The sequence below is a fragment of the Oenanthe melanoleuca genome, chromosome 20 (genome assembly GCF_029582105.1).
Source record: "Oenanthe melanoleuca isolate GR-GAL-2019-014 chromosome 20, OMel1.0, whole genome shotgun sequence".
In the NCBI taxonomy this organism is placed as follows: domain Eukaryota; kingdom Metazoa; phylum Chordata; class Aves; order Passeriformes; family Muscicapidae; genus Oenanthe; species Oenanthe melanoleuca.
The window spans coordinates 9,601,092-9,619,402 of record NC_079353.1 but is presented as its reverse complement, the minus strand read 5'-3'; the positions used below and the strand labels follow the sequence as shown (position 1 = coordinate 9,619,402).

Here is an 18,311-nt window from a genome sequence, read left to right as displayed (position 1 = left end):
GCAAGGAGCAGCACGGGTTCTTACACAATGCATCGGGCCCGGCAGCGCGGGGAGGGGGCGGGGCCTAGCATGTAAATGAGGGCCGGGTTTTGGCGCGCCATTGGAGGAGGGAGAGGAAGGGGCGGGACCGGATATGTAAAGCAGCGAGCCGGCGTAGCGAACGGTGGGGGGCCGGCGGGTCGGAACGGTCACGCCGGCGGGGCGTGGCCGACATGCAAATCATGCCGGCTCTGGGGGCGTGGCTCGCATGCAAATGCACGCGCGGCCTTTTCCCACCCCCTGCCCGTCAGGCCTCTCCCCGCCGCTTTAAAAGGCGCCGCGCTTGCGCAGAGCGCCGAAACCGGGACTTAGTCTGTTACACAACCGCGCTGCGCTCCCCGCGTCCCGCTCCGCCCGGCGCTCCTCTGCCCGCCGCTCCTCCCGCTCCGCCCGGCCGCCCGCGCCTCCGGCATGAGCGGAGACCAGCTGCACAACGATTCCCAGGTGAGCGCTCCGTGCCCGCCCGCAGGGCGAGCTCCCGGGGGACCCCCGCCGCGGTGCCCGCATCCCCCCGTGCCGGCCCTGGGCTGGCCGCCTCGCCACCCTCCGCAGCCCCAGCGGGGGGCCGTGCCCTGCGGCCGCCCCCATGTATCTGGGCAGAGCCGTCAGCCCAGCCGTCCCCCTGCGGTGGGATGGGGGGCGGTGGGAGCGGGGACCCGCGTGTGACCCCCTGGCTGGGCGGAGAAGGGAAGGGGGCGGCAGCCGCGCTCCCCCGGCTCGCTCCCCTTTGGGGGGCTCGGGAGGGTTCCCCTCATGAGCTGTGCGGGGGCCGGGAGGCGCTTCACCCGTTCCCCCATCACCTTCCGCATCTTGCTGGGCTTTCCTCATTTGGTATTTAATTCCCCTAAAAAAGGAGGGTTTGGGCGGGGGTGGGGGTCCCTCGGAGCGCCGCGGAGCCGGGCGTGCTGACGGTGTGTCCCTGTGTGCTCTCCCCGCAGATCGAGGCGGATTTCCGAGCGAACGGTGAGTGCGGCCCCGGCGCGCCCCTCGCGCAGACATGGCGTCCCAGAGACTAAGTCCCGGCTCCGCGCTCACCGGCCCCATTGTTCCCATCGAGCTGCCAAAAGCGCCCCTTTCCCGCCGGGATCGGGCCCCCCCGACCCCCGCCGCCCCGAGTGGGGGCACCGCAGGCCCCCGATCCGGGCGCAGCAGCTCTGCCGGGGTCGCCTTTGGGCCCCGATTCCTCCCTGGAAAGTCGCCTTGTCGACGGTCAGGACTTAGTCTCTGCGCCATTTTCTTTTTCTCTCTCTCTCTCTCTGTGGCTTTTCTCTCCTTCTTCTCCCCGAGCTGCCGCCGGGCCGCCTCTGCGGAGGCACTGGGCTGCCATCCCCGGCACCAGCCCCTTGTAACCGAGGGGAAAGCAAAGTTTTTAGCTTAAAAAAAAAAAAAAATTAAATCTCAAATCGCCTTTTTTTTTTTTTTTTTTTTTTTTTTTTTAATCGCAGGCGCCCTCCCCCCACTGCTCCCCGTCTGTGTTCCTTTGAGGGAATCCCTCCCTTCCCCTAAAATGAAAAGTGATTGCAACATGTTGCTCTTTAAAAGAAGCTGCTGCATCCATTTTAAGATTAGTCTTATTCTCTTCCTTGCTGTTTAAATGATGTGACTTTACCTTGTTAGGTGGGATTTTTTAAATTAAAATGAAAACCTACTTTAAAAAAACCTAACAGACCGTAGTGAAGACAATTCCAAAAAGGTAGACAGCATCATCACTTCAGGGACTTTACAAGCTAACTTCATTTTGTTCAGGAACATTTACAGGAGTCCTGTAATTTAATATATACATATATGCTTATATGTATTTTTTGTGTATGTATATATGAATACATATGGATATCTGTCTATATGTATATTTATATTCCTATATATATACAGATGTACAATGTTATATTTTCTAACGATATCTGCAATATTATCTTTGCTAACTTTTTCTGATAATTTATTCATTTTTTATAGGAAGCAAGCTCATTGCAAGCCTGCTCCATTTGATAGGTGTCAAATTGAAGGGCTTAAGTAAGGTGAAGGGGAGTCGAGGACATACAACCAACCTTTATGTGTGTGTGCTGCTGTCACTGTTTGGGATGTGTGAGGAGCTCTGAGCTGTCCTCTGACTGCTGAGGTGGTAGAGGACAAAAAAAAAGGTGGTTGAAAATATCTGTTTGACTTATAGTTACACTAATTTTTAGAATGCTTTTCTGGATGATATCCACGTGCCTGGTTGCTTTGTAGGCTACTGCGTGTAAATATTTACAGATCTACGCTTGCGAGCACCTTTCTGTCAGTTTATTGGAATGTGATTGTGTGTGTGCAGCAGGAGCAGACAGTATCAAATATGTAGGTTTTGAACTCTTCATTTCCGTTCTGAATTTACAGCAGGGCTTGATGAATAATTCTTAGCAGGAAAAAAGGGTGCAATGGATTTCCCAAGAAGTATGGGTGTAGCTCTTGAAGCAATTTAAATATAAGCTTATATAGGAATGCTTGTAGCCTTATGCTGGAAAATACTTGCTTCATCTAAGGATCATTTTCATTTAGGGAAAAATATTCCCTGGTAAGCTTTAGTTATTTAGTATTGTTGTACTTAGAGGAAGTGATGTATATATGACCTTTCAACTCCATCTTCCAGTGAACCTTTCAGAGGGATTTTTCTCCTGTATTGTGACCATGTGCTGTTTCATTCTTCTAAGAGTTTTAGTCATACGGCTCTTAAAACTCCAGTGGTTTTTATTTCTACCATGTGTTGAAGGAATTCAATACAGAATTTCAAAGCAAGACACATTGGTGGAAAAACTGAATTCCTGGTAAATCAAGCGCACCCAACAAATCCATACCAGTGTAGGCATCAGCACCCTTTCCCTCCTATTTGTAATTATTTGTGGCAGTCATGTAACATCACTGTCATTGATCAGAGGCCCCTAAACCCCAAAACCCTTTTCAGGACTGCAAGGTAGCTGTAACCCTGTTAGTCTTGCTGAGGGAATAATGCTGAATAGACAGTGCAGTCTGACCTTGTGACCACCCCTGGTCTCCCTGAAAACCTGTCGCCTCTGCTTGCTCTGAGCCTTGTTTCCTCTGAACAGGAGCTCTTTGCACTCGTGCATGGGGAATTGTCACGCATGGATGTGAGAACAGTGATTCTCCTTCAGGCAGAGCACTGAGCCTCTTGCTCTTATTTTCTTGTTTTGATCCTATTTAGTGGCAAAGATTAGGAGTGGGTGGTAGGAATCCCAAGTGCTGGGGTTTTTTTTCCCCCCTCAGATGTTTAGAATTGGTTTGTACTTTGATTATTATCAGGCAGCCCTAAACAGTAGAGCCAAACTCTCCTTTTAGGCCTTCTGTACTTCACATTTTGGGGGAAGGGAAGTTTTTCTGGGGGCTGGTACTGACTCATTTTAAGTGTTGAGTGTAGCAGCAGTAAACATTTTTGTTAATGAAGAATGTTTTGGGTGACTTTTGGCTAGTGTATCAGTAATAGGGCAGCTTAAGCACTTTGAAGCTTCCTGTTGTTATTAATGTTCCTATCTGGGTCAGTGGACGCACTACCTCGGGTTGTGGTCACACAAGTTGTTGCAGCTGCAATAGGTTGGGTGGATCTGCCCATTGCAGGTCTCCACGGCACAGCCCAGTTGTAGCTGGGAGCCTGGATCTGGTTACATGTCTGTTTCATTGATAGCAGGGTAGTGTTGGCTATGAGAAGGGGTGCCAGCAGTAAATAGGTGTTCCTGGCTATTTCTTGCAATTAAATAGCCAGATCACTCTAAGCAAGGGTGTTCTGGGCAAATTCCAACTTGAGTAATTGCATTCCATTTCAATGTCCAGGTTCTCTCTCCTGTTTGGCCATAGTGGGTATTTTTTTCACCTTAGCTGTATTTTTAGTATCTGTACGCATTGCAAAGAATTTTCCATGTTCAGTCCTAGCAGTGCCTGTTTGCAGACCATACTGAGAGCAGTATTGTGCTGAAACAACCAGCCTTTTCTGCAAGTAACATCCTTGCAGTCTTCAGCATTCAGAAGGGAAATGGAGTCCAAAACTGTTGGTTCCAACTACAGCTTGGATGCTGAAAATGTCCTCACCTCCACAGATTTGGAGTCTATTGAGTTTTGCCTTTAAGAGCTTTGTTACTCAGGTTGAATTAAGAACCTCTTACTATTGAGGGCAATGTTGAGACTAAAAGCAATTTATCTTGACTTTCAGCTCTCCCATTGTGTTTGCAGAGTGCAGTAGATAAAAATTACTTTTGTTTGCAAAATAATCAAATTGCATTCCAAAACTACTAAATTCCACTAACTGCTATTAGTGCCTTGGCTGCTCAGCAGCCTGTGATCAGAACTTGTGTAAAATCCAGAACTGCTCGGTGCGGAGACTGAGGACATCACCACAAACAGTGCTTTTTGCTTTCAGTTGATTTGGCCAGTAACATTAAGATGCAATTTGAGGTCAAGTATCACTGGAGTAACCATTACAGTGCATTAACAGGCGTCAAGTGTGAATTTGTCCAGCGTCACAGAGGTGGCTTCTGGAATTCAAACATGTTTGAAGGAGGGACTTGCTTTAACAGTGAGTATTTTTTGGGGGGAAAAAAACCCGAAGCCCTTACTGCTGCAGCATCTTATCAGGAACTGGCAGGTTTCTTAATGTTGGCCCAAGTGCCTGTGGGGCATCTGTGTATTTATCAGGCTGGCAACATGAAGGAATGAGCAAGAGGGAATTTCAAATTAAATAACAGGAGTGCTGAACCAAATGCCTTACAAATTAAGGAATTTCAGCACGTTCTGTGTTTTGCATTAAATTCATGTTTCATGTATGACAGAGCTGTGCAATAAGAGGTGTGGGTGATTTAAATGCTAACAAACTGTAGAGCAACATAGCAGAGATCTTTAGGATTTCTCAGTGGTTGTGAAACAGTCTGTTGGAGACCAGATTTGTGCTTCCTTGCTGCTGCCTTTGCTGGCGCCTTCTGGATGGGTGAGAGTTTTTTGAAGGAGAGCAGGGCCACTTCTGGCATAGGGCTGTGTGTACCTTAGCACTGCTGTTAGAGCCCCTGTGCTAAACAAACTTCAGGGATTTAGGAAGCGTGAAGGCACTGCCTCTGCTCTGTGTGTGTGAGACATGTCAGGGGGAAACTGTCTTTTAAGTTCCCTGGGAACATGTCTCAGGAATGCTTTAAATGTCAAACGTTTGGCAAGGGATCCAAAGTACAAAAGGTAATTAATGGTTTTTAGGTGCAGATTGATATCTCTGCTGAAAATTTCCTTTTGCCTTTTCTGTGATACACAGAGATGAGAATCCAGAAGAATGTAGCTTGTTCCTTCCTTGCATGGCTCCCTGCCTTCTCTCCAGACTGCAGTGCTGGTGGTGAGCCTGCATTGTGGGAAGTACTGCCCACAGCCTCAGAACAATGCTTGGGTAGTTTTAAGTCTGCAACCACTTAGTTGTTTGTTTGCGTTTTTTTTTTTTTTTTTTTAATTTCAGAAGTATAAGGCGCCAATCTCTGCAGAATTTCTTAATTTTGTTCTTGCATTGATTTTCAATATGTTCACAGCAATCTCTTGCAGGGCTTGTTAGGATATGACAGTGTAGCTTCACTATGGGAATCTTCAGATTGTGATAGGTGACAGTACTGTGAAGTAAATTTATCATTCATGACACTTCTCAGAAATGTAAATAAACATATTGTTGGTAAGCTGTTCTTCACTATCATGTGCTACATAAGTTGGTTGCATCTATTTTCCCCAGCAGAAGCCTCAGAAGGGCTTTGCTAAAGGCCTTGAGGTCTGTTGTGTTAATTGTTCTGACACATTCAGCATTTAGCATAAAACTTAATGGGTGTCTGGTGGGAGTGGGGAGTTGAGTGCGTTTCTGGGAGCTGGAGCCGGCTTGTGTTTTTGTTAAAACTCAGCAAAATTACTTAAATGTGCTGGAAGATGTGTTTCAGGGGTTAATGGCCCGTGTGTTTCTTCCTCCTGGCAGGTTTTCTTAAGGCGTTTTTCCTTTTACTCCAGTGTTAAGCACTCTCTGTTATTAATGTGTTATCAGGGCTTCTTTGTTTACTTTGTAAAACATGAAAAATTTTGAACCAGGAGACCTGTGTAAAAGTGTGCTTTTTTTTAACATGGCTTCATGTAAATTAGACACACAGCTCATAAATGTGATCAAGCACAAATCAGATGTAATTTCATTTACAACTGTGACTTCAGATATTCGTTAGATAGTTCATTGAATTCCAACCTCCTGAGTTGCACTGTCAGCAGAAACTGCAATAATATGTAATTATAGCAAGTACTTAACATCTCATTGACTCAAATTCCTCTGTTAATGATTTCACTGGATTCCTTTTAAAGTAACACCTGCTGAAATAGCACCAGCCACTGCCCTGTTAGAGGGAGGCTCCAGGTCAGATTCTTCCTGGTGTTGTAAATTGCTGCAGTTCTGCTAAAATCAGGAGCATCAACAGTGTATCTGCTTTTTTGTTACGGGACTGCCGGGATGGGCTTTAATGTCACAGTGACTATTTAAAAGAAATACAGTTTAACCTAGGAAATCAGTGCAGATTTTTTTTCCTGTGGCTTTTCAAGATGGGACAGTTTCTCTTGCAAGTCCACTTGTGCTAATAGTTTCTCATATCCTTGTAGGACATGTAGTCATTCACAAATATTTATCGGTTTATTAAATTTAATTGATTTTGTGCCTTCCAGTTTTACAGATACTGCTCCCCATTTTATAGAAGACTTCACTCTTTGAAACATGGGAGCAAAATCTGTTTAGTGTTACGTGTTCTGCTTCTGCCTGGGTTTTTCAAGGTGTGTGTCTTAGCATTCCAAATCCGAGAGAAGATATTCAGTGTAAAAATCAGTGTTTTATCACCTTGCTGTCCTGGGACTATCCCTTTTGACAAAGCATATGACACATCTGCCTGTACCTTTTCCCTGCAGGATTCTCTCTTCTGAGCTGTTCAGCACTGTCAGCATTTAAATGTGGATCATCTTTAGATTTCAGAATGGTTCCTTCTGGTAAGGGACCAGGAGAAGGTTGTGGGCTTGCTGTGGTTTCAGCAGTGAGTTTGCTGGTGTTCTGCTCTTCTGAAAAAAACAGTAGAAAATAAAATTAAAACCCAGTTCATAGCTGCAGTAAGATTACTCCTTTTAGTGTTCCCAATTACTGCTGTCCTTACTCTGCCAGTAGTTGCCTGCTCAGGCAGTTCCTCTGTGTCTGCTCTGGTGGCTTCCACTGTCCATCTGCTGGAATTACTATAGTGTGGAAATGCTGTTCCAGACAGAGCAGAGAGCCTTTTCTGCTGCAGGCTCCTGCTATTTCCTAGCTCAGCTGAACACGTTGTAGTAGTGGTTTCCCGGTGTGTATGAGACTACAGTATTTTTAGCACAGTGTTTGTTCAAAATGTCCTGGCTGACATAAATGCTAAATAGTTCCAGTGGATTTAATGAGGTTTATAGTAGGAAATATTTTCATCTTGAATGCTTGCATTTTAAACTAATGATCTTAGTCGACTGCAGTAATATCTTGTGGTGTCACAACAAGAGTCAGGACATTTGGAAGGTGATGTGAAAAGAAAGGGTGAAGTTAATTTTGGATTCTTGTGCCCTGCATGATATAAGGAGGATTAAAAATTGGTTTTGGCTTCAGAATTATGAGCATATCTGCATGTTTTCAAGTGGAAATTTGGTTTCTAAATTTGATTTCTGTAGCTGCTCAGCTGAAGAACTAGTAAGAGCTCCAGAGTTGAGAATAAAAGTGGAGAATATGGAGCAGTAGTCAGTCTACCTGAAATTTGTTCTTTTGTGGCAGGTACTTACCACCAATGATTCTCAGACTTCTTTAAGGTAAAATTAGGATTTTTTAAAAAATCTCTCTGTCAGCAAGAGCAGTGGCAGGAAATAGACTTTTGTGCCAGTCCTTGCAACAGACAATAATTTGACAGATCCTCCAACACAACTGGTGGAGATCAGACTTGATGCTTTTGGAGACGTGGGAGACCTTGGCAATTAGTTCTCTATTAATACTAATGATAGAGATGGAGTTCTGTAATGAGGGAAGATGAGTAGGAGAGGGACAGCGGTTCAATTAAGAATTGCCTCACAGATTTTCTAGTGTTGTCACAGAGTTCTGGCCATGTTTTCCATCATCTCTGCTAGAATAAAATACTCTACTGGTGCTTCACCCTGGGGAAGTTCTTGTTTCATGGCTGTTGACGGAATCTTAGCAGCTTCTCTCAAAGTTGTAGTAAAAAGTAAAGCAGTAGTTCGGTTTGGAAGAATGACTTGCACTGACAGCTGCTCTGGGTTTGGGATCTGCCTGTTCCCAAAATCAAGGAGTCCCAAGGACGGGCAGCAGTGAGCATGCCTTACTCCTGTCTTGGGAGGCTTTGGGGGCGGGGGCTGGAAAATGTCTGAAGTGCTTATCTTGATGGGATGGGGGCAGTGCAGGCTCACTGGAGGCACAGCAGGAAAGTTAGTGTCGGTGCTTGCCACTCAGCCTCGGCAGACAGTGTCTCCTCAAGAACATCACCCTGCATCTCCACCTGGAGTACTTAAATCCTAAGTTTGCAGGTATTGACTTTTGAAATTGGGATGATGGCAGGGTAAATAGGGACAGCATCAGACTGTTGGGAAATGGTTTTAATTGGAGGCTCCTGTCAGTCTCAAAGACACAAAAGTTGCTTCCCACAGAGCTTCCGATCAGTAGATGCTTTTGGATTCCTTATTGATATTTTTGACGTGAGTATTTGTTCATGTTCACAAGCTTGCCATATGCTTTGTGCAGTTGTGAGCTGTGTGGGTGTCCCTGTATGTATTTTTATCTGATAGCTTCGTCAGAGAAGGAGCTTTTTAGGGAGTGTTAGTAAGACAATGGCTTCCTTCTCTATCAGTATTGCAGGATGCTGAGCCTCGTGGTGCCCACCAAAAGATGAAGATTTTCCTTCATAATTCTGCCCAGTATAGATGTGTTACGGACAGATGGACATTCATGGAATTCAGCTTTGCTGCAGAGTAATTCTGCAGCTGCCTGTATCTTTCCATCACTGGAGAGAGATTGATTTCTGCCCCAGGAAAGCTTGGAGTGTACTTGTAGCTTCACTAAAATATTTTGATCACTCTGTGTAACTCATCTTTGCCTATGTCCATTAAACACATGTTCCATGGTGGGGATATACTTGTGTCTGGTTTTGGGTGGGATAGAGTTAAGTTTCTTCATAGTAGCTGGTACAGTTCTGTGCTTTTGGATTTAATATGAGAATAATGTTGATAACACACTGATGTTTTAGCTGTTTGGACAGCTAGCTGAGTGCCTGCTTGCTCTCTTCAGCTGCACTGTACAGCTGACAGTCTCTTTCACACAAACAGCATTCAGCACATAGTGCAGCTTTATTTGGGGGAGAAATACTCATACATTCTCAATGAAGGCATAGTTCTGGTTCTTCAAGATGTCCGTTTTTCTTCCATAATGCTATTTTTCAATGATTTTCTAAAAATAAGACCCTGGCAGCTTTTATTCCTTATTGCTCATTTTGTAATCCCAGTCATTGATTTGCATAGTGTTACTAATTTTTGCTGCAAGCATACAGGACTTCAGTAGTTGAGTATTTTGCTGTCTTTAAGAATAAATAATAGGAAGAAATTAAATAGGAAATCTGGTGTTGCACATGCATAAACTGCATACAGCTTTTCTGTCTTAAAACCTACTGTTTGGCTGCCCTGAAATAAGATTTACCAAATGCTTTGGAATTTCTGAAGTGTTTGGCTCACTCTACTACTCAGTGTATGCAGCAGGAAATTGGAAATTGTCTTGTTTCCATCCAAATGTCCTGTCAGTTTGGTGCATCTAGATGTGTGGTAGTGTCTAAAGAGAATAATTTTAAGAATTTTTAAGAACATTTTTTTAAGACATTGGCCAGAGAAGTGGCTTTGTAGTTAAAAAATCAATAAAATAATTCCTAGGAATTGAGCAATCCCCAAGTGCAGATAGCTTTTTAATTTTTCCTGGCATTTGTCACATACTCTGCTCTGTTGCCTAACACAGCTTCTGACACACAAGAGCATGAACTTGCAGAGTGTTATCCAGACCATTTTTTCTTTCATTTGTCACTTCTGTACACATTTTCAATTGAACAACATTGCAGCAGCTTTTCCTGTGTATGTAACATGGAATAGATGACCTGTACTTTAGGGCCAGGGCAATGTACTTTAGTTGAACTTTTTATTGATGGCAGTATTTTACTACTCAAGGCTTATCCTGGTATTTGAACAAGGGCCAGACTTGTCAAAACAGCTGTTCCTCTTCCTCTGAGGTTGTACTTTCTTGTTTTGCAGAGGTGGCTTATAAAGATCTTCTAGGAGAGAAGATGCTTGAGTGTTTTTCTCCCTTTGAACTGTAGTATCTGTTGGAGTAGCTGGAGGTAGAGTTGAGAAACGTGGTGATCTTCTAATTAAAAGGCAGAGATTTCTGGAGTTAGGGCTTAAGCACAACTTGATTTTTTTGTGGTCTGTAAAAGCAGAGTTTTAGGAGGGGAAAAATACAGGTAGTGGCAGGAGACAGCCACCCTGTTACGTAAAGTCTCTTTGGAGACTGATAACCAGGTGGGAGGGCTGTCTTCCCTCATCTGCTCTGCAGCAGATGCAAGTGGATGGAGTTTGTGCTGTCCTTGGGGAGATCAGTAGCTGATAAGTTGGCAATTCTTATTCCAGCTTCTGGTTTGGTGCAGTGCTGCCTTGCCAGCTGTCAGCTTGTCTGGAGTGCTTGGTGCTCTGCTCAGGACATGAGGGCGAAGGGTTAAATGTGAAGAGAGACTCTTTGGAAGCTGAAGGCAGGAAGCATTGGGGTGGGACATTTTGTTACTCATGGATGCTGTGTCTGGGTTTAAGGTCCTTTGTGCTCTACATTCTTATCTTGTCCTAAGGCCATGTTGTTTAAATAGGCAACACAGTAGGGAAAGAGGGAGTACTATGCTATTCTCAGAGCTGGAGAAGCCAGAACATAGTGGGAGCGATTTTTTTCCAGCACAGAAACAGATGTTTGTCTGGCTAGGACTGAGATTTGGTTCCATCTTGGACATTTGCTTCTGGCTTTTAATTCCTTCTCTAGCTTAAGACTGAGGTGCTTATCAAAGGGCAGCATAAAGAAAGAAAAAAAAAAAAAAAAAAAAAAAAAAAAAAAAAAAAAAGTAAAAGGAGCTTCTGCAGTTTTAGCATATTTTTATATGCAAATCTCATCTCAGGAGCTAGAGTGGCCATTTTTTTCAGTGGTACTATATTATTTTATAAATGATACAGTACAAATTAGAAATGTTGTGTGGAGGGTTCTGCAATTAGTGAAATCACTGGATTTGCAATAGGGAGACAGTGTCTTCTGGTTTGTGTGCAGGGTTCTGGTATCAGGTACGTCAGTCTCTTGCACCATACAGGCCACCTTGCTATGAGTGTCTCCTAACTGGGCCTGGAGCAATAGGAAGAGCAAATTATGTCTTCTCCCAGTTTGTGAATGCTGGTGAGTGTGTGAGTAAGATCAGTTTTTGGAAAGATAAAATAGCTGGGATGGGCAGGTACTGGTTTAAACTTGCCTTAGGAAGGCACCTTACAAGTTAGACGAGCACTCTCCAGTTTAATCCAGCCTTTTGGGAAACGGGAAGCTGGAGCTCCTGGGAGATCCATGTAAAGGGAATGATTCATTGCAACACCAGCAGCATGCACAAAATGGAGGGATGAAGTAGAGCTAGTGACGTACTCTGAGGTTTGTTCTCTAGAGTTAATGACCACCAGATGGGGAATAAAAGGCTGTCTGCTTTTCTTTTGAGGATCGGGAGTGTCATTGAGGCTGTTGAAATGTGCTGTATCTGTGGTAATGCTGCTTGTGCACAGCAAACCCTTTGGTGTGTGGATCAGAGTTAGCTTTCCTTGCTGATATTTCCCCTCAACACTTGGGGTTTAGCATGGGTTTTGGCTGAAGGTGAGATTCTTGCTGTGTGGTTTACAGTGGATCTCAGGGATACAGAGCAAAAGTCTTTGAGTGCTTTCTGCAATAGAAAAACTAAGGTGCAGGTTGTGTTCCCGTACACAGTGTAAATGGCCAGGCACCCAGGGACAGTAGGTTCATGTGGGCAGAAATGCAGTGCAAGATGAGTGAGATGAACTCTTAACAGCGGTGACCTTGATTAACTTCTGTAGTGTTGCCCAATCCCTCTGTAGGTGCCATCTCCATCCATCTTTGCAGTAAGCAAGCACTGGCACAAATCAGTCTGAATGTCAGTGCTGTTCACTCTGATACTCACAAGTTGTCATCCTAGAAGTGTGTAGGTGTTTGGGTTACTTTGGCTTGCTCCATCAGATAGGACATCTCTCCAGCTGTCCAGGATACCTTTGGACATGACTGTGGAGAACATTTGCATTTTTCAAGAGGCTTTTACACTTTTGCAATCTCCTATCCTCCTGCCTTCTTCCTACTCCAAAACCTGGAAGACTGTCAGAGGAGCTGTCATCTTGTCTGAGTCATGTTATCATAGCTGTGTATGTCACCTGCACTTCATTAGGGAGCCTAAGCAGGCTGTCCTTGAAATACCTGTTTTTATGAATAGATAGAGTCTTCTAATTTAAAATATGCTGCTCTCTGGATTTTGGTAGCTGTCATAAACAATGTCTTTCTTTTATCATCAGGTGGGCTTATTCAGCATCACCTATGTCTAAAGGAAGCTGCTTTCTGGGTTTTAGGCTGTTATAATCATATAGATATAAAAAGTACAGCTTGGCCCTTGATGCTCTGTGCTTGGCAGCTTTAGTTGCCAGCATGAGATCTTGGAAGAGCCCAGCAGTTTTATTTGCCCCAGTCTGTAGCTTGCCTGCAGTAGATGGAGGCTGCAGCTGGCAATAAGATGGCTATCCCAGTGATTTAATTCTTAAATTAAATCCTGGGCAAAAGGCTGAAGCAGTTGGATTGGTGAGTGCGTAATATTCTTGTTTCACAAGTGAAGGTGTAAAGCTGTTGTTCTGGAAGCAGTGTTTTCTGTCTAACACATTTTCCCCTTCCCTCCTGTCCTGCCCTGTTGTTGTGACTCCTGTCCACTGATGCATAATCGTCAGTTTATGGTTTTGCTTCGCATCACTGTCAAAACATGAGCTTGTCTGTGCACAGCAAAATATGAATTTACATTTGAACCACAGCCTGAGTTAAAATTTTCCTTCCCTGTGTTCATGAATAGACCTCTCCTGCAACACTCATCCTGGGCAATATTTGCCTCTTTCAGGAATCTGATAGAATTTTCTTCCAAGCTGCCAGTGTTGTCTTTGCACACCAGCTGAATCTGGTCTGCGTGCACTTGGGCTAGCTGGGTACCCGGGTGCTGACAGCAGGGCTGAGAGTTCAGCAGGGTTGCTGGATCTCCCAGGAGCTGATCTGTGCTTGGGCTGTGCCCATCACTGCTCAGAGTGCTTGGTGAGAATGAGAAACCATGCTGACACCACAGCCACGTTCCTAAGGGATCAGGAGCTTTGCTAAGTCTTTGTGTACTGAACGTAGGGTGTATTTTTAAATTGTTTCCTTTGTAGGGTATGAAGCTCGGGAGTATTGTTTTGTGAAATAAGTCCCCTGTAGCTGTATTTCACAATAACATGAGACAGTGTTCAAAACAGATGTGAGCCTCGTTTATTAAGAGCAGAATTAGTTTGGTTTTAATTTAAGTTTTTTTGTGGTTTTTCTCCCTTTTTGTAAATACCCCATCCATTCACCCTAGCACAGGAGCCTCATGCTCAGATTCTAATCCAGAGTAAGAAGACTCAAATTCCAATGGGAATTTGTTAATGTTTGTGTTTTTTTTCCTAAAATGAATTTTTATATTGTCTTTTTGAGCGCATTAACATTTTAATCTCTGCAGAGCTCTGGAATTAGTCTTTGGAAATTAGCTCCATAGGTAACCAGAGTCAAACATGTCCTGACTTTAATTGATTTTCCCCAGTACTGAGAAAAGTATTTAAAAATGATTGTATGGACTGCAAACAGGTGCAATGTTAATTTTTATCATGGTACCTCCAGAGGCTGGACAGGTAAGTTTTCCACTGGTTTTTGGTTCAGGTAAGATGTAGTATTCAGAAGGGCTTTCTTTTGAGCATCCATGAAGAGTTTGAAGGCTCAAGAATTAATGCAGATTTGTGTCATTTCTAGGTTTGTCACAGGTCTGTTATTTCCAGTTCTGAAGGTGATGTCATTTGGTCAGCAACTGTCAGGGACACTTGTTCCTCATCCTGTAAGCTCAAGCTTTCTCTGAAATCTTTACTGTCTCTTCCCCATCACTGCTGGGTATTCTTTCAGTGTGTATATACTATTAGGTGATGTGGTTAGCACTTTGCTAACTACAGGTATGTGATTTCCCAGATCCTGTCATCTGAATGGGTTTGATTACATTCAGATCAAATTACGTGGGGAGATTGGTACTTCACAAAGGCACAGACTTAGGTTGTGAGGCATCTTTGTACAACAAAACTCAGAACCTGTAGGTCACTGCAGTTTTCCCTTGCACTTAATCCACCCAGAGTTACCCTTGTACATCAGATCTGCACGTAGTTTGTAAAACACTCTCTTTTATGGAGCAAATGCTGAGCTTGACCTTAACCGTAGACTTCATAACAGCAAAACTAGATTTTTTTTTTCCCTAGCATATAATTCTTAATATTAACAAATTATCTCCTTGTTTTACTTGTCTGTGCTTATGGCTTTGACTTAAAAAGGAAAATGGCAGTTTCTGTATCAGAGTAGCTGTCTTACTGTGAAGTGTGACAGGATTCCACTACTTGTCACAGTGACTGTGTCTGCAGTGACAGAAAGTGTCTTGTTTTATATTTTGATCTCAAGTAGCTCATACTCTAAAGTCTCTTCTTGTGAAAACCTAATGCTGAACTGTTTCTCTGGTTGTAGATCCTTCCTTGAGCAGAGACTGCTGCACTGATTTACCTCATAGAGACACAAACATGGCCTTAGGAAACCAGGTTGAATTTACATTGTGTCCATCCCATTTGGGGTATTCAGTTCAGCATCACTAGAAGAAAAGTATTACTGTTACAAGCTGTTACTAATTCTCAATTTTATTAAACCTCTTTCTTCAGGAGTATCTTCATCTATTGGAGCAGCTACTTAGTTTTGAGAGTGGCATGTGTAGTTGAGTATCTGATGTTGTTTGCTGATTTTCAGAATAAGTTATTCACAATTATTCTGTCTTCTGGTATTTAGGCTACTTATCATGTAGTTTTCCTCACTTTTGGGCCCTGTTTAGTGTTACACAGACCATTAATGACAGCAAAAGGCTCCAGGCTCTCACTGTTGGAGCCTTTTTACATCTGATAGCATCAAATAAAAGATGATCACAGGTTGAAGTTGTGACCACAGGAAAAAGCAAATTTTCCCTGGTCTGCTGGAGACTGGAGTACAGGAAATAAGATAATTGCTAGTTCAAAAATAACGTGGTACACTTGAAAACTTGCAGAATAATGTTACTGAAATGCATGGAAACTCAGAGTAAATGTATTCAGCTATTGCAGTTTCAGAAGCTGCTGGGGCTGTTGTGCACTCCTGGGTAAAGCTGAACTTGCTCAGAGGAGAGTGAGCCTGGCTCTCTGCTGGGTACCTGAATAGTGCTCTCACTCCCAGATGTGGTTTTGTCTAGCACAGGCTTGAAACACTTGGGAGATCAGGATAGGAGGGAATGGTGCAGCTGCTGCTCTGGGTTCTTTGTGTAAGAGCAACTGCTAAATCAGCTGGAGTGCCTGCAGCTTCCACACTCGTATTAGTCTTTATGTAAAATTGATAATAAATTTTAATAGATGTATTGATTTAATTTTGACTCTAGTAAGAATTATAATTGCTTATAAAAAATGGTCTCACCATATATAAAACTGGCAGCCAAGAAACTTAAAAATATTTCATAGCATTACAGCTGAATCATTCAGGAATAAATTATGAGATTGTAAATAGTCTTAGATGTACATCTTGTTTCCTTTGCCTATTTCTGCTGTCAGGTAATCAAGTGGAAATAAATATTTCCTAATGCATTTGGAATACCCTTGAAAATAAGATGTATAACTTGAGTTTCTCACTTTAGGTTATATTAAAGAGACATTACAGAGCCTTGAATCTTTATGGTCACTTCTGTAGTGCTCATAGCTTTTCAAGCATGTTTCTACCCTTCTCACGAGTCAAACTTGTAAAAATAGCAGGTTCCATGTTCAGAAAACTGAAAAATAGACAATGTGGTTATGTTGCAGTAGCTGTAAAGCAGAAGGTCTGATATGATGGGAGCCTTTAGCTAAGCACTTGGTGTTTGAAGTGTAGTGATAAATGAACTTTTGTTGACACTCTGCACCTGCAACCTATTTCCTTTGGTTTAAACAGCTCATTTAGTGGCTGTGGTAGTGGAGGGCATTTGAAAGCTAAAAAGAAAAAGCTGTTTCCACACCTTGTTATTTCTGCGTAGGTAAAGAAAGGACTGCTCTTCTAAACTGGGGCACAAGGTAACCAGAATTGATTCAGTTCTGTTTTTCAGGACTATGCTTGTTCTTTTAGATGGGAAACAAATTATATAAACATTTCCTCCCCTTCATGTCTCATTCAAGGCAGATTTGAGTTTTTCATAGGGTGGAATCTGAAAATGTTGGCTGTGTGTTCCATGAAGAGATGCCAGCTATTAGTTTAAAAAAACAAAGAAACCCAAAAAAACCCAAAAAGAAACAAACAAACAAGAAAAAACCCCAGCGGACAAAACCCAACCAAAAAACCTCACCAAACTGATAATACATTGCATCAAGTATTTTAATTGAAGAAATTAAGAGTGCGTCATGCATAATAATGTAACCACGGCCTTTTATCCTGTGTCAATAGGTAATGTTTTATATTCAGGTATTTGTAGTGGTGTGATGTAACAGTTGTCAATTAGTGAGATTTGGCATGGATTTAACATAATAAACAGATTACAGCTGCATTAAGAGATTTAAATCAGTGACTTAAAGTAACATTTTGTAAATTGAAGACTTCCAGTGGAATTTAGTGCACCATATCTAGGTACTTACTAAAATATTGCAATCACAGTCTTCCTTTAAAACTACTGAGTCCTACACTTCTCTGCCGATCCTTCATTCTGCCTCCTCCTTTCATTCCTTCAGAAGACTCAGGCGTACAGAAGTGCAGAAATCTCAGCTGTCATTAAACATTTACCTTCTGTTTACTTTCTTGTGCATTTTAGCTGGAATCAAGATTTCTTTTTGTATGCTAATTGTGGTAGAATCCCCTTAGGCTGGGGAATTGCATCCCTCCCTTGACTTGAGAATGGGACTTATGGTAAGGCAGACTGATAAAATGCTTCTAGACGCTGCTGGAATTGGCCTCTTGTGGGTGAGTGATCAGTTAACTCACCCATAGTTGGGGACAGAGTGAAATCGGGCTGTACCCATCCAGTGCAGCCCTGCACTTTAAAGGAATCACTGTAGATACAAGCAAAAAAAGCCCAAAACAAAACCCAACCAAAAAACCCATCTGGGATCAGTGTGGGAGTTTCTCCTACAGTTCAAGTGTAATAAAAATAAGTTCTCAGCCTTCTGAAACGTACTTCGAAGACTTTGGCCATGCTACCCCATCAGTTCAGCTTAACAGGAATGATATTAAACAAGCAGTAGGAGAATAATCTGACTCCAGTGCAGAAAGCAGTATTGCTTGGTAAAGGTGATTTAAAGCTTCTACCAGCACTTTTTTTGTCTTATGCATTCAATTTAAACTGTCAAACTGAGCATTGCAGAGGCTTACTCCCAAGAGTCTTAAGTCTTTCATCCCTAGAGCAAGCAGGAGACAGCACTGGCCAAAGCCATGTGGAGCTGTCGAGGGATGGTTATAGAAGGCTGTGAGCAAATCCATTAGAGTCTTTCCCTGAGGACGCTGAGCATGTACCACTCCCATGTGTATAAACTTTGTGATCCTGGCTGCTGACATCCACTGCTGCAGGAGAAGCATTTCAATGTGAATGCTTTTTTCCCCCCCTGATTTGTTAGATTTTTCCTTGGGGGGAGCCCTTGTTCTGGATTAAACCCAGGAGAGTCAGACACACCAGCCCTGTCCCTGAGTGGTGCTGGTGTGTGAATACAGGCTCTGTGTGATCTGCTCTTGGGACAATACTCTTGTGCTAAGGTGGTGTCAGGATTTTGGGTTGTCTTTACAAAAAACTTATTTTCCATGAATCCAAGTACAGTAGTCATTTACACAGCCAGCAAAAGAAAATGTTTTTCTAGTTGACATC

At 43.1% G+C, this 18,311-nt stretch overlaps 1 protein-coding gene across 1 annotated transcript in view; it reads left to right on the top strand.

Annotated features, from left to right (window-relative positions):
• The first annotated feature begins 321 nt into the window (after positions 1-321).
• Positions 322-18,311, top strand: part of TOP1 (DNA topoisomerase I) — a 66,253-nt gene continuing 48,263 nt past the window's right edge. Inside the window, exons 1-2 of the mRNA XM_056507415.1 lie at positions 322-483; positions 978-1,002. Coding sequence (XP_056363390.1) covers positions 451-483; positions 978-1,002 — 58 coding nt within the window. The 5' untranslated portion in view covers positions 322-450. The remainder of the gene's footprint in view (positions 484-977; positions 1,003-18,311) is intronic.